Genomic DNA, 26,978 nt, shown 5'->3' with positions numbered 1-26,978 from the left:
AAGTACAAAAATGTTTGAAATTAGCCAATCTACAAGCTCACAACGCGTCGGGATGCGACGCGTTGTGAGCTTGTAGATCTGCTATTTTCAAATAGCCTAGGTATAAAATAGGGCTAAAGTTGTTGTATATGTAAATGTATGTTTACAATGTGTGTAAAACACCATCGCAGGAGCGTTTTCTTTTATGTCGCGCGTGAACGTAACAGTTTCAGAAAGTGAACAAGCTCGTTCACGGCAAATTAACTAGTTCTTTTGAACGAATCGATCATGAACGACACATCACTACCATTTGGACACTCAACCGGCTAGGTCTTGCCCAGCGTGCTTTCTGCATGGATTTACACCAGGAGTTTGTCAACATGTTTTCCATGAATCGGTGGACAGTACTTGCGCCTGTGTGTGTGTGTGTGTGTGTGTGTGTGTGTGTGTGTGTGTGTGTGTGTGTGTGTGTGTGTGTGTGTGTGTGTGTGTGTGTGTGTGTGTGTGTGTGTGTGTGTGTGTGTGTGTGTGTGTGTGTGCGCGTGCATTAACCCACCAGTGTCCAGTGGGTGGTATAAAATATATGCAGCAGTGAACCCTGGAGTCTGGGATCCTCTTCTTCCTGTTGATGTTAATCTCCTCCTGAAGGTACTCCTCATACTGGTCATTGATGAACTTCATGATTGGCTGCCAGCTGCCAGACACAGAGGACACATGGGGGGAAAGTTATTCACTAATAACATAGGTACTTGTTTTTAATTGATCGATTGATTGATTGATTGATTGATTGATTGATTAGCCAAAAATGTAAACAACACGGAGGTACAGTAAAATACTTGGGCTAAAAAGGATAACACAAAACATGTACTGGGGACTTGTTTCCATTGTGGCCCTATGTATTGTCAAAAACATTAGTACAGTCGCCTTCAAAACAACAAGAATAGATATATGTGTTATCTGTTTTGAAATTATTGTTCCACCATAAAACCATTAGGACATTTTGGGCTAGTAACCTACACTAGAACCCCATTCGTTTTTCATTCTATCAAACGTTGGGGCCGGGCAGTGCTGTGAATTTACACAAGATTGTAATTTTCTTGTCAAAATCCATCATTTTCCTGAAAAGAATTGGGGAGCCATTTTAATTTTGTACTGTAGCTGAAATTGGAGCGTTTTTTCCTGTTTTCTGCCAAACGTAAAAAAACTAAACTGCACCACCAAGGTCTAAAAACCAATGAAGTATTTGTTTTGTTGACCTTTAAAGTATGTGCGTGCGAGCACCCACACACCCACACACACACACCCCTGAGGTTTGCCTTGCTATCTCATACTTCCAGGTCTGAATGAAGTTGTGAAAGGGGAGGCGGGGCTTAACCATTATTAACATTGTGTAGAATAAATAATGGGACTCTGAATTCTGTAACCAATTCATAAACAACATTTGGCATGCTTGATTAAATGACGGCATTTATTATAACTCACCAGTTCTCATTGTTGATTTGGTCCCCAAAGCCGGGAGTATCGATAACCCTTAGCTTCATTCGTACACCTTTCTCTTCAATGTCTAGACAGAAATAAATGGACAGAACAAAGCATTTATTTAGCTATAATAGTTCTTACTTAGGGGTGGTGCCTAAGGAGCGAGCCATCTAGAAGTGCGTTCATCTGTGCGTATGTATGCACGTCCCTCAAGTGTGTGTGTGTGTGTGTGTGTGTGTGTGTGTGTCCTTGTGTCCACCCGTCCATCCACAGCAGTGTTGGAAAGTAACTAAAGTAATATGTAACTTAAAGTAATATTATTACTTTTTCCCAGTAACTAGTAACGTAACTAATTACTTTCACGTTTTGAGTAATATTATTACCTTTACTTTTTTTCAAAAAGTAATTTATTACTTTTTTTCACAAGCCTTAAGGTGGATGATACGTGTTGCTATGGGAGCCTTTTTATTCTATTAGAATTACTTTTGTTTACAAAGAAATGAAGCACTTTATTTTCAGCAGTCATACAGAATGATTGATTTTTTTTTACTTGCATTTGCTCCTACATTCTGCCACGATGATATGTGTTGCTATGGGAGCCTTTTTATTTTTGTATTTTATTAGAATACATTTTGTTTAATAAACAACAGAAGTTGTTCAAAGATTGTGTCTCATGATGAGTCATTATCTGTTTGAGCCCAGGTGTTTGAATTTGAATATTTTTTTAGGCAAAAAATACATGAAATACATTTAAAATACTTCCAAAAAAGTCCTTGCGGTCTTGTTTCCATTGAGGTCCTTAGTATTCAATTCATAGTCAAATGGTTTTCATTTAGTCTGTAAGTTATGAATTCATACACAGTAAAAGTCTTAGTGTTAATATAATTTAAATGAGTGTACAAATAGAACCAAATGGACCCGTCATGTGTACAGAACACTTTTCAGAGTTAAATCAACAATGAGGATTTTACAATGTAGGCTGCAGAAAAGAGAAAAAAAACAACTGCTAATGTTGAAAATGCAAAGTCAGACTTTTGGGGAGAAAGGATGCAATTACTGGGGGCGAGAAAAAAAAAGTAACTAAGTAATAAGTAACTAGTTACTTTTGGCAGGGAGTAATAAGTAAAGTAACTACATTACTTTTTAAACAAGTAATATGTAATAAGTAACATATTACTATGTTGTAGTAACTATTCCAACACTGATCCACAGCTAATCTTGCAAACCACGATCAGTGCCTCATTTCTTGTGAACGCTGAACTAAAGCCAAGGAAGTCAATCTCTGAATATTTTGCACATTTTGTGAATGTGATTATACTTTTTTTTTTTAATGTGTTTCACATTTTGCGAATTCTTAATCTCAGATACGTGGTCCCTACATATTTGGGTAAGACTCATGTCATCAACATGCCAGAGAAGCGACACTGCTATTATTAGACCCCGTCTTGTTTGTGTATTTCAGTGAGGCTCCACTCAATAAAATCCTGAGTGTTCATTTAACTCCAAAAGTAAGATCCATCCAAGGGAGTTAAATTAACACACAGGATTTTAACTGTGCATAATGAAAGGATTTCTAGTCCTGGGGCTTCCAATCTTTTCATAATTGTTGCTGGCCATTAAATCATACTGTATACGTGCCATGCAGGAGAAGTATGATTGGTATCACACACACCATTAAAACATGCTGTATTTACAGAAGATAGTTTTATTATCTTGTTAATTTAACTCAGACTTAAATTAACTGAAAGTTAAGGATTTCATTTCATTGTGTAAATATGCATTTAGGCCAACCGTGACTGATGGACTTGATCTCGATGGTCTTTGGAATCCTCTCCTCAGCATCCGTTTGCACCGACTTCCGGCTCACTTTGGACTTGAATAGGGTGTTCACCAGAGTTGACTTCCCCAGGCCACTTTGACCTGCTCAGGAAAACACAAGCACAAACACACACACACAAAACAGTTAAAAGACAATATTTTGTCCTTGGAGAGCCCCCCCCCTTCTCACATCTGACAAAAGCTGAGACCCCACACACATATTTGCATGCGCGCACGTGCACACACTTGTGTTTTTCAGACATATTAACCATTTAATCCCTACAGTATGTACTTCTCGTATGATGAAAATAACCAAGCTACATTTTTTAATACAAAATAAATAAAAGTGACAATAATGACATGCCCAAAATAGGGATTTTTTTATCACACTGAGAATAAACAGGGCAGACAGTGGATAAAAGCAAGTTATAATTTTGTGCAACACGTTTAAAATGTTGCACTACCGCCAAAACATGGACTCACTTATGATCTTTGATCCTTGGCGTCTCCCCCCCCCCCCAAAACATGTGCCCAGACCCCAGGTTGGGAAACACAAATCCATTAGGATCTACTGGGTTTGTATGTGTGTAAGTGCATGTGACCTGACAACAGATGTAGGTCAAATTTGCCTGCTGTGGGGAGCCACAAAGGGCAGATGTACGGACCACACACAAACCTGCGCTCGACCGTACCCACACACACACACACACACACACACACACCTTCCAAGCCTCTTTGTTTGTCTCCTCTCCGTTCTGTACCATTCCTCCACTCCAGCCCCAAATGACTGCCCCCCCGCCCCTCCCCCATCTCCCTTTCCCCCGTGGCTATCCATCAGCTGTTCTGACAGGGAGCATGTGGAGCAGTGCCAAGCTGCCAGCTTCATTATGCCACCCAGGGCTGCCCTTCATCTCTATACTGTATCTCTCTCTCTCACACACACACACGTTTTTCAATATATCTCTCTCTCGCTCTCTCTCACACACCCAGGCTGCCCTCTGCCCAGGCAGTGTGGTGGAGGTCAGGAGGTCAGCTGGCCAGGGGCAGGGATTAAGCTAATGCATGTGATGGAGGAGACCACAAGGGACCTTTCACAGCTGCTTTTCCACATATTTTCCACATATTATGTGAATGTTGTCAGGACTTGGCTGTGTGACCATCTCTCCTCTGTCTGAGCAAGTCAAGTGTCCTGAAACCATGCTTTTCATAGCCAAAAAAATACTTCACTTTTCAGGAATGGACAAAATTACACGTATGTATTTACACGTACATTTGAAAAGGCAGTGCCACAATTGTAATAATTTTGCTGTTTTTCATTCATCTATGGAGTGGACATTACTCCTCTAGTCTAGACCACCCGGTGTGGTTAAAGTGTGCGAAGATGTCTGTGTTCTGGTATTTTTGGTTTCTGCAAGATTCTCTGGCAAACAGGCAAATATAAACAGACTGATCCGACCTGATGTATAAAAGGTGACTCAAAGCAATGTGTGACACGACCATTGTGAATGCACCTGCAGGCAAGTAGGCAGGTGGAGGAATCCCATGAAACCGTCGCATTCATGCTCATCTTATGCACATGCCCGCCCGCTGCCATGAGTTGAATTGTGTTTGAATGTGAAGTTGAAAAAGTATTTTTGTGATGATGAAGTTTGCAGATTCAACCAGTGTTTTCTGGGGAAGCTTTCAAAAGGGTCAACGAGTTGGAAAAAAATGTTTTTAACTAATATGTGCATCAGCAGGCCTAATGAATCAGGTAATAAGAACGCACTGTTTTTAGAAGTCTGCATCTGCACCCAGAATCACAGTTTAGTTACAGTATATGTATAATATCGGTACCAGTCAATCGGATATCGGACAACATTTCTATTTGAAACGGCAAGTGAGCGGCCCTCAGGTCCCAACCTGGAATTGTGGGCAAGCAGCTGGGTGTGTGTCCACAGATATACAGATTTTTAACAAACGGTACAGTAAAAAGAAAAAAAGAAAAGAAAACAGGTTGTATCAACACCCAATGATCATTATCTAGTGGGTGATACGACTGTGACACTGCCTCTTTAACAATGTATTAGCAACAGCTTCGTATAGTGCCAGCGCCAAGAAACACCATAAAGTTTTTATGAGTTTGATATGATCATGCTAAACAAGGACAGTCATGCCTGTTCAGGGAAATGATAAACAAATTCAAACTCCAACTAGGAAGTTATGGCTAATTTAAGAATCGATGAATAATGAATAATATAAAGTAAATGCTAAAAAAAAAAAAATCACAGATTTTGCGCCAAAGTTGGCTATGAATTAGCAAGTCAACAGTACAAGATCGAAGGGCCAACTTATTTCAGCCCAGGCTATATTAAATAAAAAGATCAGTTTACAGAATTACAGACTACATTATTAACTGTACAGTGAATGCACTCTTCTTTTTTATGATCCACTGTAGTGTAACTGTGTGTGTGTGTGTGTGTGTGTGTGTGTGTGTGTGTGTGTGTGTGTGTGTGTGTGTGTGTCACATACCCGACTCTAGTCTATGCATGAATGTCGTTGCACAACACAGCATTAGCATATCAGTGTACCATCATCCTCACCATAGAGGCCCCACCTGTCTTCCAGGTGTTTGAGTAAAGTGGTCACATGTTAACCCATTCAGACCGGGAACGCATCCGTGTCATTTTAGATTTGAGCTATAACCATTATTTTATACTAAATTTTACTGAAAATTTGTGAAAATCTTTGAATATCCATGTTTTAAAGCAAACATTTGTAACTGTCAAATGTCCCAACAAAAGTCTACTGTAATTTTTCTGAAAAACTATTGCTATATCTTTTTCCATGTCAAGGACCCCAAAATTATATGTATTTGGCTGCGGACCCCCATCTCAAAATGTGTGTATGTTGTTCCAGGGACCCCCCCAGAACCACAGATCGGAGTTAAAAATGTTTTAAAATGTTCGCTTTAAAACGCATGACATTTTTTAATAGCCAAAGAAATCTAAAAATGACACAGAGTCTTTCCCGGTCTAAATGAGTTAATACAAAGATGTACGACAACAGACGGCAAAGGTGACTGACATGGGAGTCAGAGCAACAAGTCCAAGTGCCAAATGCTATCGTTTCATTTTAGGTGCCGCACCAGTACTATTTGTACCATTACACTATACTATAAACATTCACAAAAGAAATCCTGCACCGTCAGCGCTCTGGAAAGAGTCTCTCTGTATACACTCTCATCCTTCTCAGTTCACAACAAACTTGCCTTTAACCTAGATCCATAAATCAAGACTCTTGTGCCGTACGATGCCAGCCATTATGTAACAAACTCTGGTTTGTCAAGCTGTGGAATCTCTCTTTCAGTGCTGGAAAAAGTACTCAAATGTTTTACTTACTGTAAGTAAAAGTATCAATACTGCAATGCAGAAATATTCAGTTACAAAAGTACAAAAGTATCGGCATCAAAATGTACTTAAATACCAAAAGTAAAAGTACTCATTATACAAAATGTCCCATTTCACAAGTCTTCAAAATGTTCTTTGAAAATAGCCGATCTACAAGCTCACAACACGTCGCTTTACGACGCGTTGTGAGCTTGTAGATCTGCTATTTTCAAATAGCCTAAGTATGGGGTAAAGTGGTTAATGCACGTTTTGAAATAATAATACAAATCTACAAAGTAACTAGTAACTAAAGTTTTCAAATAATTGTAGCGGAGTAGAAGTAAAAGCACTGCAAATTGAAAATACTCCAGTAAAGTAAAAGATTCCTCAAATGTTGAACTTAAAGTACAGTACTTGAGTAAATGTACTTAGTTACTTTCCACCACTGTTCTCTTTAGAGCCGTGCTGACATGCCATCTACAGCCGTAACTGTGTGTGTACAGAAACACTGTCCCGCGGGGCAATGAAATCAAACTGACTGCATTCTGACGGTACCACTAACTACCGCCATGGTGCCGTGACCCAAACATAAACACAGAGGCTTGGTGTCTTAATGGAGATGTTGCTAGGGTCTTTCAGCAGAGCCTTCGTGCAGTGAATTCCATCTCAGTGTGTGGCAAAGGAACCAGTCGCTCAGTACGTTTGACTTAATGTCACTCAGGGATCTGAAGAAAAGTACTGTGTATCATGTGTATTTGTGCAGATTCTGAGCATTGTGTGTGTGTGTGTGTGCGCGCATGGACATGCATGCTTGAATGGGCATGCAGACTTGGTGGTGGCACTAATTGCCAGTGTCTAGAGTTGGAAAAAGTACTCAATTGTTTTACTTAAGTAAAAGTATCAATACTGCAATATAGAAATACTCTGTTAAGTAAAAGTCCGGAATTAAAAATGTACTTGAGTAAAAGTACAAACGTATTGGCATCAAAATGTACTTAAAGTACCAAAAGTAAAAGTACTCATTATGCAGAATGTCCCATTTCAGGTTTTCAAATGTATAAAAATCTTTTGAAAATAGCAGATCTACAAGCTCACAATGCGTCACATCGTGACGCATTGTGAGCTTGTAGATCGGCTATTTTCAAATGGCCGAAATGTATATAGGGCTGAAGTGGTTAATGTACGTTTTGGAATAATACTCAAAATCTATAAAGTAAGTTCTACAAATTATGTTCAAATAATTGTAGTGGAGTAAAAGTACAATATTTGTCTCTGAGATGTAGTGGAGTAGAAGTAAAAGTATTGGAAATTGGAAATACTCAAGTTAAGTCAAAATACCTCAAAATTGTACTTGAATTGTACTTAAGTACAGTACTTAAGTAAATGTACTTAGTTACTTTACACCACTGGAAGAAAGTACTGTGTACCGTGTGTATTTGTGCAGATTCTGAGCATTGTGTGTGAGCATGGACGTGCGTGCCTGAACGGGCATGCAGACTTGGTGGTGGCACTAATTGCCAGTGTCCTGATGCCGTCCTAATAAGTGCGAGTCTGGGAAGAGTGCGTGTCAAAGCTCATCAGCCTATTAGCCTGATGACCATGTTATCTGTGTGTGTGTGTGTGTGTGTGTGTGTGTGTGTGTGTGTGTGTGTGTGTGTGTGTGTGTGTGTGTGTGTGTGTGTGTGTGTGTGTGTGTGTGTGTGTGTGTGTGTGTGTGTGTGTGTGTGTGTAGGATCTTGGGGACATAAAAGAGGGCTCCTCATTAAGGAGGCACTGTGCTGGTTCTCAGCATAACACTTGAGTATGTATGTTAACGGGTGTGCAAACACACATACTAATTATAGTTACAGACTAATAATAAATTATTTTGTAGTTCAGAAGATAGAGAGAAAGTAGAATGAATGTGTGTGTGTGTGTGTGTGTGTGTGTGTGTGTGTGTGTGTGTGTGTGTGTATACACGCACGCACGCAGAGCTAATCAATCTCGCAAACCTACAGTACAGTATTAACACCAACTTTCACTGCCAAACTTACAGTAGGCCACAAAAGTCCATATGTTTCATACTTTTTGAAATATCTAATTTTAATTTTATAAGGGAAGAAACTTTGCCCAAATTTGCAATCATATGTCACAAATATATGAAGTCTGAGATCCCACGCTGTTCCCATGTGGACCACGAGATCCACATGATTAGATTTATTTTGTGAAGAGACAGCAATAAAAAAATAACATCAACACCAAGTTGTGTCTGATTCTTCCTTTTTATTTTGTATTTATTTATTTATTCTTCTCTTTTTTTCTTATTGACTTTAAATGTGTAATATTAATGCCGCTTTCTATGCCAATGTATTGTACTAAAATCTCCTTTCATTTTTGGTCGATCAGAAATTGGATGGTTTGTGTACCCGTTTCATCTTGTATTGAGTACTGTCTGTGATGTTTTGTAGTTGTTTATTATGTGTTTGTATGCGTGTATAACTTTTTGAAAAATTTAATAAAAATATTTGAATAATAAAAAAAAACACCAAGTTGTGTCTGTGTTTTCATGTATGTGGACATCCATCCACATCAACGACCGTCAGGTTTTTTCTTTTTCACATGGTAGTGTCTAAACAGTATATTGTCTATAGACTTTTTCAAACAAGATTAACATTCTTGATGGGCCAAAGTTTATTTCCTGTTGCACTGTTTGCTAATGTCAAAACAAACAGAATACTAAGCACTCAGGGATCAATAGCCTTATATTGATTAAGGGCAACAACTAATGGCTTTTAGCTGAAGCACTCCCTGTTGTTGCCCTCAATAAATAGAAGACTATTGATCGGTGAGTGCATGGTGTTCCATTTGTTTTGATACTTGTCACAACCGTGCACCCGATACGCGACGCGTTGTGAGCTTGTAGATCTGCTATTTTCAAATAGCCTAGGTATAGAACAGGACTAAAGTGGTTAATGTGTGTTTTATAATGTAATAATTTATATCTGCAAAGAAACTAGCAACTAAAGTTTTCAAATAATTGCAGTGGAGTGAAAGTACAATATTTGCCTCTGAGATGTAGTGGAGTAGAAGTAAAAGTATTGGAAATACTCAAGTAAAGTACAAATACATCAAAATTGTACTCAAGTACAGTACTTCAGTAAATGTACTTAGTTACTTTCCACCATCCCTTGCAACGCAAAGTTATAGGATATAATGCATAGATGCGTGTGTGTGTGTTAGTGTGAGTGTGAGTGTGAGTGTGAGTGTGTGTGTGTGTGTGTGTGTGCGCGTGTGTACGGTCTAACTCACCCACGACCATGATGTTGAGCTCAAAGCCCTGCTTCATGGCCTTCCTCCTCATCTGCTCCAGGATGGCATCGATGCCCACATAGCTGAAGTCACTGCCTGGGTGCTTCACGTCCCCTTTGCCCTGCGGGTGGGGGTGGAGGGGCTTCACTGACTCGGACATGTTGCTGTGGCTCGGATTGACCTCTGACCCTGATGGAAGAAAGGAGAGTCGTTCATAATTGTAATTCAAGTTAAAAATTATTTGTCACTGGCATGCATCTTGTAATTAGATTGAAGAGTCAACCATACACAGATCAAAGTAAAACATATATATTATACATATTTGTGTTGTTGTTGTTGTTGAAAGCAGCAATTTACAACAGCCATGTTGTACAGTAGTTAATTCACATGTCGTAGTGCAATATAAAATTGAAAACACATCAGCGTCATTACAGACGTGTTATTCAATCCGGCAACGCATAGGCTACTATGTCATTTTAGATTATTTTATACTTTGGCTATTCAAAAAATAGCAGATCTACAAGCTCATAGCGCGTGCTGCGCTATGAGCTTGTAGATCTGCTATTTTTGAAATATATGAATATTTGTTTTGTAAAATATTTTTGTTCCAGGGACCCCCCCAGAAGCAAAGATTTGCACACATTTTCACGTTTTTTTCCAGAAAAATTGCAGATCTACAAGCTCATAGCGCCGCGCTATGAGCTTGTAGATCTGCTATTTTTGAATAGCCCAAAGGAAATCCAGAGTGAGTGACACAGATGCGTTCCCGGATTGAATAGGGTTAAGTGTGGAGATTTGAGACACTGATCTTGCTAGCTTCATTGCCTCTCTGAAACCAGACTGCAAAATGGCATTTGAATGAGTACCTGTCTTTTCTGCAAGACAGCGTGAAACCATCAAAACTCTTTCATACACACACTGAGTGTCTGGAAGAAAGCACCCCATGCCAGCAAGGAAATACTTGTGTGTGTGTGTGTACACATACACACATGTGTGCACACGTAGACACAGACACCAATCAGACCTTACATGGGGACCTCAAAGTTTCCAGGCCCATGAACCCAAGTTCAGAGACACCCCACAACGCACTAAAACTAACATATAAATCACACAGGAAAGTGAACACATCCGTTCCCTAACCTCACATAAATTCTAACCTGCATCCATCTTGTCGTGGCTGCATGCATGTGTCCCACAACGGGGCATTGAAACATGTTAGCGGCACACACAGATGTGTGCGCTAAAACATGTGGACACTGTATGATTCAGTGATTCACCATAATGGGGAAACCACACAAACGTGAACTGAACGTGTACAGCTGTAAGAGTTGTCGAAGAGGACCTCACACTCAGAAACGTGTTGGTACGAGAAACATGTTGAAACAGTTACTATACTACTTTAACATGACAGTTTGTAGTCACCATTTACAAATTATGTCTTACCTCAGTTGAGAGCTGGCTTTACACAAACAAAAAGACTGTTAAATGTTCAAAGAAAAGTGTCACGCGGACTGAGGACAAGCAAACTGAAGACGCACCCCGCTCAACTGCCTGTCAGTGAGGTGCTAATGCGTAGTTGAAATCTCAAGCCCGCTCTCTCTTTCTCTCTCTCTCTCTCTCTCTCTCTCTCACACACACACAGAGCTTGCTGTAGGGGGAGACAGTGTTTTCTGTCCATGGCATAATGGTATCCTCTGCAAAGACACTCTAAACCACAGACAAATATAAACTAACCTTGCCGCCTGCCTACTGTGGCTTCAATCTTCTATTTAATAAAGTTGAAGTTGTCTGGCTTTGTCTGGCCAGATATTAGCAAATATGGAAATGAGCTCCCCAAACTCTAGTAGTAGTGTACCAACATCATAGACAAGCAACCAAGCACTGACAATGGGTACTTGCTGCGCGTCATAGTACTGACGTCATAGATTGGCCGGCCAAGATTTGTCCCTATTTCACTTGCACAACAACCCGGGCAATGCTGGGTACCCCAGCTAGCGTAAAATTAAAATGTCAGCATGTATAATCATCATATTCTAACATATCATATCATATTCTATTCTAACAGCCGCACCCTGACACGCATCTACAATATTGTGCCTTTTGGGTGATACAGTGTGAATAGAAATGTATTAAGTCAAGGCGGTGAAACCGTTGCCAACGAATCTGAATTTCCCGTTCGAACTTTCCTGTCCTTCTCCTTTAGATACATTTATATAGACAGTCAAACACACTGAGACAGAGAAAGGTACAGATGGACTATGAAGGACAGTGTTGCTAACATGGTGTCTATATGCTTTGCTAGCATGTGTCTATGCTAAGAACAATAATTTCTGGGTGGAAGTAAGAAACCGTAACAAAAACAATATAACACACACACACATATCCAAAATGTCAGCAATTTTCTTTTTAAGCAAAATAATCACTTTAGCAGCTGCACTACTCGTTCTTCTCTAGCTCACTTTGTCATGGGAAAATGTCTACTAATAACCATATACTGTAGACCTCCACCCACTGAGGGAGCTGTAATTTCAGGGCCCGAACGGGACCTGTCTTTAGCACCTTCCTAGCTAGGACACGCATGCACGCGTGCGCGCACATACACAGGGTGTGACATGAGATCAAATGGGGAAAACCCTGCTACATGTTGCAAATTACGATAAACAATAAACATCCTTTTAGTTTTTAAAATGTAAAGGAAACTATGCTCTTTTTCATTTTATAACCTCCGGCAGGTAGTGTGCCGGAGTTGTTCAAATGAAAAAGAGCATAGTTTCCTATGTGTGGAACATACCACGGAGGCCGGAGGGCCATGTACATTTTGAGTAGGGATGTGGAGTAGGGTTGTGCAGATACTGTAGGTCGGATACTCGGTATCGGTATTTAGTCTGATACTGGTCCAAAAAACACTAGATCAGATATCAGACAAAATTAAGTTTACAAATTGATATGATCCAAACCTGAAACGTCAAATGTTCGTGAGTGACCACACTTGAAGCGACATGCCCTAAAGAGAAGTAACAGCATGCGTTCCATGATACAACATGTAGCATGGGATGGAGGGGAGAAAAATTATATGCACATACAGTAAGTGGATGGGTGACAGCAGTAATTGATTATGTAATTAATTAATATCTCAGTAAATTTACCATATTAACCCTGCTGTCCTTATTTTGGTCAAATACAATTCTCTAAAGTGCCCCCCTCCCTGAACCAATTTCTTTAAAACATTTAAAAAAAATCAAAAATAACACTTTTAGATGGATATTTTCGCTATTTGTGGTACTGCACAACTTAAGTAAACAGGGCTGAAGTTGAAAAACACTGCAACACAAACACAAAAATGATAAATTACCAGAGCATAACCACATGCAACGCACATGTAGCACAGTACTTGCACCACAAACTCTCTAGCACTTCTACTGTACACATACCTCAAGGCATAATAATGGCCACCTCTCTCAGTAGATGAATGAGCTTTAATGTGTGAACTCAATGCCCCTTTACTTCTCCACAGAGCCAGACAATGGGACTATAAATGAAGAGGAGGTGGGACCCCACCTTCACTGGTGTGCCTATACAGAAGATTCAGAGTTTCAGTTCCCAGGCACATGACGCTGATGGTGATTAATGACAACAGTGACACCACCACATGTGGCTTGGCAAAAAACTTCCCCAAAATCAAAGTCTCAGCCGCAGCTACGAAACCTTCCCGAGCGCCCAAGGGCCCACCTTGTCCATCACCCCAAAGTCCTGGGCTTTTGTTTTAGCAATAATTCTGTTGAGCGGGAGAGATTGAAGCCATGATATTAAACACCATCCATCCATGACCGTTTGCCATGCATGGATGTGAGTGAGTGAACATCCATGCACTTGGAGACACATTTTCCCTGCTAAACCCCTGAATCAACCCCTTTTTATTGGAGCACTGAGCTCAGTGAGTAGCCTCTTGAAAGAGACAATTCAGATTAGCTCTAATGGGCAAACGGAGGATCTGCAGCAACGCTGCCACCTGGGCGCTACCGGCGTGCCAGCTCTGGGCCATCTGCTGGTTTACGTTTCTGCTAAGAATAGAGATACACAACACAGACAGGCATACAGTACAGTGGGCACAAACACAATGGCACAGGAACTTCAGCAGAGGTTGACGAAGTACTCGACCCCAGTACTTGAGCAAGAGTACAGATACTCCTGGTCAAATTTACTCGACTACGAGTAAAACCACCTTCACTGCATGCACTTTTTTGAATACAGAAAAGGGTAAGAATTGATTGGGCCGATCGCCCCCTCTTAACAACAGTTTGAACATTCAAGCGAGAGTAGCCCTGCTGCCACTTTCGAGCGGAAGGGGAAGCCACAGACACAGCTAGTGTGAGAGCAGAAGTGTGGCCAATTGCATTTTAGGGAAGAAAAAAAAAACTGCCAACCTAAAAGTACTCCAAGTACTTTACAGCCTTCCTAGAAATGTACACGAGTAAAAGTAAAATGTACTCGAGTAAGAGTAATAAGTATTAAAAAAATCGAATAGTCAAGTAAAGTACAGATCCTTAGAATCTGTACTTAAGTACAGTACTCAAGTACATTTACTCTGTTACCGTCCACCACTGAACTTCAGGCAATAAAATAATTACACACACACACACACACACACACACACACAGTGTCCAGATGGCTACAATATTGACCAGACATAGCCTCTATACCCAGCCTGAGAACCACCGTCACCATTTTTCAATTGACCCGAGTAAAACACAAACTGTCATTACTGCTTACATCAACAATAACCAGTGATAATTCCCTCCTGGCCCTCCCTGTGAGAGAGCTGCTGGCCCATGCCCCATCCTCCTCCACAGCTGCTTTTGTTCACCAGTTATTTATGAGCCTTGTGTACTTCAACGGCAGCCCTGGCATTTGCAAACCACTGCAGAAATGTGGAGTGTCCCTCTCTTTATGAGTCAGACATTAACCCGTTAAAACCGGGAACGCTAACCACTTTAACCATTATTTTATACTTATTGGCTATTCAAAAATAGCAGATATACAAGCTCTTATCCTATGAACTTGTAGATCTACTATCTAAAAAAATATTTTTTTGCAACATTTTTGCAAATATTTGAATATATGTATTTTTTTAAAGGGAAATGTTTTGACTCAAATCTTTGCTTCTGGGGTTTTGGAGATGGGGGTCGGTGGCCAAATACATATCAGTTTGGGGTTCCTTCTTGACATGAAATAGTCTGAGAACAACTGATATAGCAACATACGTGTTTTTTTTTCAGAAAACACCGATTTAGAAGACATTTTGTAGAATCGGCCTCAGGTCTTAATGGGTTAAGTCAAGCGTTACGATGTTCCACAAAGGAAGCACTAATAACCTTTTGCTAGAGCGAACTACATTTCTGGATGAGTAACCTCATTAGATATGAACAGGGCTGCATGAGTCTCTCTGACCATGATTCAAGTGTTTCTGAAAAAGAAAAAAAAAAGAAAAAGGCCCAAACAGTGGTAACCAAAATGTTTTGGCTGTATATACGCTCAAATCTAGAGACACAAATGGATATATCAAAATGAAGCAATGTAGCAGATTTGCGAGTCGAATATTCCAAGAATTGGGCCAACAACAGGCAGATGATGGAATGCAAGTTCATTCAAATGAAATAAGAGAATTTGACCCGTGCAGGGAGGAATAAGCAGGTGCCTCGCTGTACCCCGAGTGAACCCCGATTGTGGAAAAACATTACAATATTTGGCCTGCCTCTCACCTTACTTCATCAACACAAACTTACCCAATCAAAATGGCTTTGCTAAATCACAAACAGCTGGTTATGGTGACTGAGGTTTCATTCAAATACATACGAGGAACTGAGATGTCTGTCATGGAAACTGAGATTTTAAGTACTAGCAGATTTTAGAGCTCTGTTGAATAGATGTAGAATGGATGGACCCTGTCATGCAGATGTTGGTCTGAATTCTCTTCTTCCTAATGAAGTAGGTACAGTACAGTCCAACTGGACATACTCAACGTTGTATCAACAACATTTGTATTAATAGTTGTAAAAACAATGCCACACAGTCAATATTGTAGCCCAGGGGTCTTCAACAGTGGGTCCAGGACCCCTAGGGGGTCCTCAGAGTTACTACAAGGGGGCCTCCAAATCTTCTTTCAGAGACTTTTATTTTACACTAACCATTTGAACCCTAGCATCCCTATTCTGAGGGGAATATTAGCCAAAAATAGCAGATCCACAAGCACACAACGCCTCACGCTGCAAGGCGTTGTGAGCTTGTAGATCGGCTATTTTCAGCAAATAGGTTTGGTGTAAAGGGGAAAAAAGAGCCGACCAAGTACAGAGCTAACGGTCAAGTTTACAAAGTATTGAGGGTTTTAGTGGTTAAATGTCTGAAAACACACATTTAACATGAATACAATATGTAGTGGGGGGTCCCTGCTTCATTTCTCTCTCAGCTAGGGGGTCCTTGGCCTGAAAAACGTTGAAGACCCCTGCTGTAGCCTATATGTGGTCCTCATTGAGTCTGAAGAAGAGCAACGTGCTCGAAAAGGTCGCTCACTCAGGTGTGCAAAGCAAACGTTTTATTGTTCTTTGGTCCTATACCTATAGTATATGAAAATATAATTGTGTTCTAGCAGTATATAATAAAATAGGACTGCTTTTATTCTGCCAAGAAACCTAATATATTTAAATGCCATCTAGGACAGTTTGGTTGTCCCCTCACAAGTTAAATTAATCCACAGAGACAGGCAAGATAATCATGGGTGTTCTAGTTTTTCCACCAGTACCGTTTTTTGACAAAATGCACACTGCTAGACATTTGGTTTCCTGTTTGTCAGGTACAGGAAGCAGTACGTGACACATTGTCTATCACCTCAGCCTGATCTCCTACAACATCGTGCACATTGCACGGATGTCATTCCGTACATAAGACACGTAGAAAACCCCAAAACCTGTGCATATGAGCCGCGAATCCCACGGTGAAATAACCGGGTTGCAACCCGGAAGCAGAGCAGTCCCCACAACATGATTTACGATTCTGTGCCTATCGGTATATAACTCAAACGGCGCCGAGTAGGCTCAAGCGAACGCTTGAGACTGCGCGCCTCCGAAATGGTTTAGTCAATGGAGGGGATACGAGGCGGCTATGCACAGGTTTTCGGGGTTTTCTAGGTGTCTATGTACGGAATGACATCCGTGCAATGTGCACTATGTTCTGTGAGATCAGGTTGATCACCTAAACTGTGCTCTATATTCTGAGGAGCTACAGTCTACTCTAGGTGTTAACCTGTGCTTACCTTATATACTGATTAGAGTTCTCAACAGGCCTGAAAATTAAGGCCCGGCCCTAACTGGGCCCTACTGGGCCGGCCCGAACAATTACCATACTTTTAGGCCCGGAAAACTGAAAAACCCGAAACGGTGTCATCGTGTGCTTAACGTCCTCAAAGTCACGCATACAACAAGCTTTGAACTGAGCAGAGAGGACCTTCTGTTCCAGAGATAATGGCAAAAACATCGCCAATTGTCAATTGAGTTTGGCTATAGTCGCCTGTTTTTCTTTAATAACACAACCCGACTAATTAGCATAGATTTTGGGCCCGGCCCGGCCCCAAAATGTCGGGTCGGGTCGGGTTCAGGCAGAATTTGAGAACTTTAATAGTGATACAGTTTATGTCAATGGAGACAAACAAGGAAACACAACAGCCCTGCATGGCCACATGTTGTGAATATTCTTTTGTGCATCGATAGACATCAGTTTGGATTTATTTTAATCTTATTCTGATATGTGGGTTTCTCTTTTTGACATAATTTATGTTTGTGACAAAATCACTTGGATTATGCCTGCCAAGGAATTATAGAACAGTGCAAAACGTATATCATTACAAAGCCTTCTGACACTAGGGCTGTCAGAAACCAATAACAATAAATAACAGATCCTTTCCAGCAGGCCTCCCACATCCCGCACAGTGGGAACTCGGTGACATATCCCATTTCCCGAAACTACAATCACTTTAACCTAAACGCCACACATCCATAAACATACCCTCCTCCAACGCATCCCGACCTCAAATTTCATATTCAATTCATGAAATTTAACACTGCGTTATGCGAGACAAGGCTTTCGTTGTTTGCTTGAGCGGAGAGACGCTTCTTTTGTTTTCAAAAGGGTACGCCGACTGCATTGCAACGTTTGACAGAGCCTTCGTTTAAAACGGAGAAACTCCATAACCTTCCACCCACAATCTCAATTTAACCACCATTTAGCTCTGCTTTGAATTAGATGAAAAAAAGTAGGGTTTGCATGTCGTAGTTTGAGTCCGACCCAGATCCTGACAATACAAGAATGGAGAATATACCACAAATGGAAAAGAAAACAAGAGTGAAGAAGCTATACCGACAAAGAGAGGGAAAAAAGGAGAGACAGAGGGAGGACAAAGAGAGAGAGGAGGCAGAAAGATAGATCAACACCATTATTCATGTCATGCACAACGTGTAATTAGTTCTGATGAGCCATGTCTTTTCAGTGGTGTGGTTGGTGTGCATAAGAAACTGTTATGTGTGGGATTCTGGACTTCCCCATTAACTTTTCTTAAATTCTGCAGTCCTACCCTACTGATCACACAATTTTAGCCATTTAGAGGAGTCCAACTTTCACAAACTTGCGGCGGTGCTGGTGCTTCACTGCAGCGCTGCTGATCCACCTCCAAGAGGAAGAATTGGTTGGAAAGTCCTGCAATGTTTTCCTGGAAAAAATTTAGGGTGGGGAAACTTGTACTATGGCTAGCACTGTATTCTCTTCTGCTCGTATCCTCACACTACCGTATTAAGAGGCCAAATGTAGATATTGTTAGCAAAATGGAGACGTGTCGTGAGGATGAACAGCGTTTTGTATTAATTAACAGAGGCCAAATGTAGGTATTGTTAGCAAAAAGTAGACGTGTTGTGAGGATGAACAGCTTTTTACAGCGTGGTAGCCGTCTACAAGAGGGTCTGTGTGTCCGTCTGTTTGAGGACAGCGACAGTTACAAGGACATAGCACACACAGATACACACACACACACACACACACGTTTGTGAAATGTACAGACAGATAAAGGGTGTAAAAGTTGTATTTGTAACTACTATTGATAGGTAATGATTGGATATGGAGATCACGTTAGACTCGCTATAAAATAGCTTTCTGGCAAATGTTACGAGCACTACTTTGTGTGCTTATATCTGTATAACACTGACGAATGCTGGATAGCCGAAACGTTTGTCCTTTGTAGCCTTAAGACGTGGAGAAGAAATGACAATAAAAAAAGGTAACTCACTCTTGCCATTCTGAGTGCGACCCATCATTTCTGTAACATGATATTGGTCTAGGATATTGCACCAGAGGAGTCAGAGCGCTGTGGTAACAAAACGTTTATCTATCTGTATCCGACTCTTTTATAAAGTTCTCTCTCTTGACCTATATGTGTACAATGACATCAAGTAATACCTACGTTTCAAACTACCTAAAGCAATTGATATTACCTTTGTTCATGAGCTAAATGTTTGTATTCCTATATCTAAAAATACATGATATAACAGCAGCAATAACATCATATCAAATAATAGTATGACATGATAAAGATTACTACCGCAGCAATGAACAAGCTATCCTTCAACTTGAATTACTCCCCGAGTACCTTTACTTGTATTGTTGAAAATATTTCATACAGTGTATTGAAAACTTTTCATTGAAGAAACCATGTTTCTACTCAAAGTTTGTATTACAGCGGCCATGTCAACCTTTTGCTTCTCAGAGCATAACATACTATATATGCCCAAAGCCGTGGAGCTGCTCCACTGGGGGTTTGAGCTATGGGAGAGGAGAGCGAGCCATCACATCTGTTCTTCCGTTCCCACCACATCGTAACTGACAGCTCTTAAACGCTGTCTGCGTTTTTAAAAGGCACAGCACTTCCCATGAGGTGAAGTCCCTGAATCCCTAACCTGGAGAAGCCGACCTGACAATGCTCGTTTTTAAAACTTCCCCTGCTCTCATTTCCCATGTGAGAGTGCGTTTTGAAAAAAAGGTGTGTGTACACACAGTATGGCCTGATGTCTACTTAGTTGCATGTCGGTGTCGCACATCGAAAATAGAAGATCTACAAACTCACAGCTTATTAGATCGTCTATTTTCTATGTGCGATAAGATGCAAAACAAACTACAAATCAGGCATATTTGTACATGTGTTACTTGTCTGCCCGTCTCACTCCATCTTTCTTTCTCTCCCTCTCTCTCTCTCTCTCTCTTCTGTCCTCGTCTCAAGTCTCTCTCGCTCCCTACCTCTCTGTTCTCTCTCTGTTCACAGCAGGTGGTCTTTCCATTGGCCCTCTGAGGAGGAAGCAATCGTTAAGTTTTATGCCCACTGCTGTCTGCAAGAGATAGATGGAGGATGTAGAGAAAAGAGCTGACTGACAGACATACAGTAAGGGCATTACCTTCAGCTAATGGATCTGCTAGTAGGCATGTGGCACGACATAATATAACAGCTCAAACTTTATGGGGCAGTTTTATGGATGCAGCACTTTTAAAAAATGCTACTCCTCAGCCAGCGGACTAAATTAATAACCAACTAAAACACGAATTCTCTTCAGTCTTAAGGGCCCTGGTCAAAACATTGTAATATTACTCTTTTCAATCCTTGAATGACCTCTCTCTCAAGATCAAGGGCTTGTTTTCCCGAAACAGGAAGACAAAACGAGAGCATGGAGAATTTAACTTACAGTACTTTTGGGGAAACTGATCTGAATACCAGTCGTGACCTGCTGGATTGTTCAGCAGGTTTGAAGCCGACATCCATCTTTTTTCCATTTTGGCTATTGATGTGCCTCTAATACATGTACTTTACTAAATGATACAACATCATGTCTATGGACAGTTCCAACCTGGTGTCCCTATAATAGGGCTTAAAGTGGTTAAAAGGTAGCACAGGCCACTGACATACCGTAGAAGAATGTGGAATATTTACGCTAGGCAGTTTCAGGGTGATAGAGGTTGACAGGCGTAGGAGTAGAGAGTGGATGATGGCTTGGGGCTGTCATGTCCAACCGAGAGGAAATCCCTCTCAATCACTCAGCCCATCCAGTACTTTGAAACCAAAGGAACTTGCTGAGTAAAAAGCCTGACACGTCTCTCCAACAGTTCTCTGCTTTGTAGTTGGTGAAGTTGATGACGGCTGACGAGTACAACTGACAGATGGCAAGACAGACAGACAGACAGACGAAACATGCACGCACGAACGCACGAACGAACGAACGCGCACAAGCGCGCACACAGAGAAATCGGCACTTCAGAGGAAGAATGAAGAATGCTACTGGCCGAGTCGATCTTTCAGTAGTGTCACTGGTGTTGTTGGCCCTCGGAGAATGTGACCCCTGTCCTTATGTGGTTCAAAGCAAGCAGATGGTGTCCACAGTTGAAATACAGCCTTCCGCACAGAAAACGTCTGGTAACACAGATAATGACCCGTCCCAAAACTCACCTAAAAAAAGACAGTGACAGAGTAGAGAGCGAGCTGCAGATGTAGGCAGGGCGGTAGAGAGGACAGGGGGTCAATTCTACCAAAGTGACAGCCAAGTAGTGAGTACAGTAAGTTACACTGCAAACATCCTCAATGCCAATTTAACTGAGAGAACACACATTTTGTTTACACTCCCAGAGTTCAGTTAACACTTTGCAGTGAACACAGTAAAGTCCTCAGTGTTAAAGGTAAACGTTTGCTGATTTATCAACCTAAATTCTAATAACATCCTAATAAAATTATTTCTCATAGAGCTTTATTATATTGAGGACACAGAAAATCCACGGCCACTCATTTAAATGAAACTTGCTCACTCAGCGCATACTCTCCTCCTTCCGGGTTTGGGCCCAATGGGTTTGAAACAAGTGCCTGGGGCTTTTTGTGTTATCCTTTCAGCATAACTTTTGACTGTACTACCTATACTGCTAACAATCTTGCTAATAAAGTATTCAAGCAATCAATGAGGATATCATGGGACTTAAACATGCGCACTGGTGTCATTTATGCATCTACAGTATGTCACGAACTACCTCCATGGGCAAGCCTGTGAGTCAAGCCCATTTGGTTCCATTTGTACAGACCGAGTTAAATGAACACTGAGGAGTTTACAGTGTAGAGACAGAATGGTTGAGATCTAAAAAATGTCAGCTTTCTTTGGCAAGATTGAGAAAACGAGCGGCAGTAGAGCGAGCGATTCTTGTGTCAACTGTGTGTGGGTGCATTATTGTGGCGCGAAGCAGCGATTGTGAGCGCCAGCTGCTTTGGGCAAGCCTGCAGTACTGTATAGGCCAAGCTCCCACAGCCATAACTCACAGTACAGTACAGTGGACTTTCTGAGAAAACAGGGAAGGGAGACTAGGAGGGTCCAGCCACAGGCTTCTCCACACAGCTGCACTATGGGGAACTGGTATAGGGCAATGGACACACTGTAAATCACACAACCACCAAGTATGAACTGAAGCGGGGAGAAAGGAGTCAGCTAGTTTAAATATGTCAGCGCCCTGCCGAACACCATAACACTGCAGAAATCCTGAGTGCTAATTTAAAGCTGCAATTATGTAACTTTTATGTCCTGCCCCGGATTCAAGCCTTTGGTCTCGACACCACATTTTCTACCGCTCTGCCAAGATGTAATATCCCTGCTTGCCAGGAGAGATATTGCCCGTATGGAGGTTAAGGTCCTATACCTTAAGTTGACACCAACGTATCGATGTCTGGAAGAGCAGGGAGACCTCATATAACCTCTGCAGATGTTGTTATTTATATTACACGAACATGCTTTACCATACAGATTGGTTAAATACGATCCATTCATTCAAATAGGTTTCCAGGTTGCAGCTTTAACTATTTTACAGGTCCATTATTACACCCTCAGAGTGAAATTAACAAACACTCAAAATGTTGCACTGTTATTGTCTTTAATGAGAAGTGATCAAAAAGCTATGCGCTGTTCAGAGCTAAAGTAAGCTAGGTGGTTTAGAGGTGGTTCATTTCCTATCAAGACGTGCCAATTAGCTGCGCATAAAATGCGCCTCTAATTATGTCTTTATTGTTTTCCCCGTTTTTCCTTTTAACACATTTTTAGGGTTTGGAAATGTATAGCAATTACAATCATTCTGAGAGGCCAAAAAACAGCCACAGAAGTCAAATTAGTATTCGTTTTGGAAGTCTTAATGGGGGAGTAAAGGAGAGAGAGAGAGAGAAAAAGGCTTGCAGATGTTGGGAAACTTCATCAAACTATTGTTCATATAGGCATTCTGTGTGGTCAGTGCAGAAATGCCTGTGACCAAAAGGTGTTGCTTTACAAGAGAAATGACACTCAACACACATACAGATATAAGCTGTCCAGGCCTGTGTGAACCTAAACATAGTGGGAGTGTTTATCAAATAAATTCACTTATGTTTAACCACGTTCAACCTGGCATCCCTATTTTGGGCTTGTCAGGCAAAAAGAAATCCTCAAAGATTTTCAAAACACCATCCTACGACAATTGGAGCTTAACTCATTACACGCGCATCTGTGCAAAAAAAGCATTATTTTACACTTTGGCTACTCTACAACTGCCAAAGACGTTTATAAACGTCTTTGAGAAATTAGCTGTTGCCTGCCAAAGACGTATAAAAACGTCTTGAAAAAAAAAAAAAAAAAAAAAAAGAATTCTAAAAAGATTCTCTAATTATTTAGTATTGACACCTTTTCGATATTCCAAACAAATAAGGAGATAACAATTTCCAAAGATTTGCTGCTCCATCCACTTCAATGTTAAAATTGAAACGGACAAACAATTCACAATGTTTTTTGGTTTGAAACCACTGGTTTTGAGCTATTTTCAAACATCAAACAACACATGACAACAAGGTCAAATTGACCTCGTTGACATTTGTGAAACCACACCTGAATCTCATCTGTGATTAGAAATTTTCTGGGGATCAATCATACTTGAGAAAAATATTTTGTGGCTATGCGAAAAGGTACCAAAATCGGTCAAAACCCTGGCAGAGGCTACAGACTGTTCTGAAAAAACTCTGGCAGGGTAAGAGTTAAAAAATAGCAGATATACAAGCTCATAGCGCGGCACCGAGTGCCGCGCTACGAGCTTGTAGATCTGCTATTTTCGAAAATTTTGAAAATGTGTGCAAATCTTTGAATATATATATTATTTTAAAGCGAACACTTTTAACTCAAATCTTTGCTTCTGAGGGTCCCTGAAACAGCATATTTTGATGGGGGTCCGCGGCCAAAAACATATCATTTTGGGGGTCCTTGAAATGAAAAAGTTTGAGAACCACTGATATAGCAACAAAAGTTTTCCAGAAAACTGTTAGGATTTAGAAGACATTTTGTAGAATCAGACTCAGGTCTTAAAGGGTTAAGTTGTTAATTGTCAAATCAAGCGTGTATCCGCTTGTTGTGTGACCTTCACACAATGCACATATGAGAGACATTGCCGGCGTTATAGTCAATCATTTTTTTGGCATCACTTTGCAGGTTATAACACGCAAGTCAAGCTGCAAAGTGGTCGCAGCCAATTTGGTTCTAACGTAAATGAACCGTGCGCCGTTAGCGAAACACAAGCCAGAGACGCAATTCTACAAGTATTCCATCAAAACACTGGAGTCAAAACAACACTGTGATGGATGAACCCAGGCCAGAAGCCCTGGTGGTGGACCCTGCAGAATGGATGATGCAAAAACAGCACAGAGGTTGCCACAGGCAGCCTTGGCCCGACCCCTCTCTCATCCCCCTGACCTGCCTCTCCTGTCAACACAACAACAACAACCTGTCACCTCTGACAGGATATATCACGTCTGCTTTTCTCCCCTCCTCCCCCTCCTGTGACATACATACATGTTAGAGTAGCGAAAAACATACCTCCGTTTTCAGCTATAGCTATAATATTAGCCATATATTATATGCACACAATCACATCATTTATTAAATACTTCCAACTCTAGGATCATTATACCATCGGTTCTCAACCTGTGGGTCGGGGACTCGGGGACCATTACTGCATCAAAAGTGATCAACAAACTATAAAAACTGGTCAAACTTTGGCCAAATTGAAAATAGCCGATCTACGAGCTTGTAGATCTGCCATTTTCACAATATTTATCTGTGGAACAGAGTCAAACAAAATGTAATGCCTCAACTCCTAGCATTCATAGCAAGTCCTTGTCAGGATGGGGTGGTCCCCAGTTCAAATATGATTATTTTTTTTTGGGGGGGGGGTGGGTCACGGCCTGAAAAGGTTGAGAACCACTGAATTATACAATGGATTTCCGAGGAACAGTCAGGGTGGGCACGTGCTTAGTACCACCCAGAGGGATGTCTCAGTGGTCATAGCGAGGCAGCTATCTCACTATGTTGAGGTAAAGTGCAGCCTGCGACGCGTGATTATGGATCCCACCTACGCTCTAGGATATAGACCCGCCTTACCTGTCTGATTGGCTCCCTGGCAGGCATAGTTTTACTGAGGTTAGGGTTAAGGTTAGGTTAGGTTTAGGCATAGTTGCAAAAACGAGAACTGTCAATCACAGCGACTACAGGACCAATCACAGCGGGGTTTGCCTGGAGCTGCGGTGGGATCCATAACGTGCCTGGGACACAGAAGTCCATGTTTCTCATGCTGAAAAAAAAGTTTAACTTAATACTAAAACGTTTATCTAAAGGGCCCACTTTTGTTTTATGAAAAAAAAAATAATGCTTCCTTTTATTGTCAAAGTCAAAGATGTGAATGGTTCCTATCTGAGAATTCCTTAATAGTCCATTCACAGACATGGAGTAAGTCATTATTCAATCATTATGGTCCAAATGAGGACAAAATCGTCCCTCTTTTTCTGGATAAAATATAGGATTGTTAAAATCGTTTCATGCACCCATCTTGAAGCTGAGTTGAATTGAATAAACACTCTACTGTGCATTGTAGCAATGCATGTGCAGTTGGTCTCCTGTGGTTTAACACTTCTAATGAAGTGTTTATCAATAGTGATTTATTGCTAATAAGGAAGAAGCTAATTCCATTAGCACCATGTAAACAATGGCAGATTCAGTTTTAACTCTCCCCTACAGTGAAGCAATATTGTAATAAAAGGTTGTAAATCAAATACATAATTAACAGTGTTCACAGAATTCTGTGGTAAACAGACCACAAGATGACACAACATATTAGCATCAATTTATCTTTTTCCCCCCTTTCTTTGCTCATTTCTAATTTCATTATCCTTTGCCTTTGGTGCCAGAAAAATAAAGCACTTTATGTGGGTTTAATATTGGCTGTCAACTACAGTCCAAGTTCATCTCTTCAAACAGCAAATAAAGATACAAAATGTGTTTGGTCAGTGTCCAAAGGCAACAACACAGAGGCAGGACATCAAGAACATCTCTGACATCAAAAACATCTCTGAAGAAGACTTGTGTGATGATGATATGATGATGATGATGACTTCACTGTAAGTGGAGCAGTGAAGCTCAAGACGACTCTAGCCAATAATACTGGTTGGAAACCATGGTTGTAATATGGAGTGATGCAAATGTTAAGCCCCATTTTATACTTCAGCTATTCGAAAAAGCCAGGGTTCATGTGGTTCATTAAACCAACTGACGTCAAAGATCATATGACCAGAACACATGGAAGATGCGTGATACGAATGCTAAGCTGCCCTACAGGCACAGCGTTCGAAATAAGAAAACGAGGTAAATGAAACAAACATGGGACTTCATGTTCGGTGAAAGCAACTGAGAGAAGAAAGCAGATGGAGAACGTATTAATCATGCCCCACTGACAATCAGCAATCCCACACAGGAAATCTGGCCACATGCTTCAACTGACCTTGAACTTGGCCACAACGCTCAGATGCTCGATTGCCAAAATCAAGTAATGTTAGAAATGCTTTGGCATGATAAATACGCCTGGCTAGTCCAGCACTGCAAATGGATCAGTGTGAGGCTGGAAAACTCTCCCTGATCTGAGAACAGGACA

At 40.9% G+C, this 26,978-nt stretch overlaps 1 protein-coding gene across 1 annotated transcript in view; it reads right to left on the bottom strand.

Annotated features, from left to right (window-relative positions):
* The window catches only part of septin9b (septin 9b), a 93,184-nt gene that overhangs the window by 18,495 nt on the left and 47,711 nt on the right, over positions 1-26,978 (bottom strand). The window contains exons 3-6 of the mRNA XM_080443513.1: positions 9,933-10,121; positions 3,250-3,378; positions 1,462-1,543; positions 536-673 (exon numbers count right to left, since the gene is read on the bottom strand). Of these exons, the coding sequence (XP_080299639.1) occupies positions 536-673; positions 1,462-1,543; positions 3,250-3,378; positions 9,933-10,121 (538 nt within the window). The remainder of the gene's footprint in view (positions 1-535; positions 674-1,461; positions 1,544-3,249; positions 3,379-9,932; positions 10,122-26,978) is intronic.

The sequence above is a fragment of the Gymnoscopelus braueri genome, assembly GCF_963280865.1.
Source record: "Gymnoscopelus braueri genome assembly, chromosome: 2".
Lineage (NCBI taxonomy): Eukaryota > Metazoa > Chordata > Actinopteri > Myctophiformes > Myctophidae > Gymnoscopelus > Gymnoscopelus braueri.
Note: the sequence above shows the minus strand (reverse complement) of the source record. Positions and strands in the feature narration are given on the sequence as shown.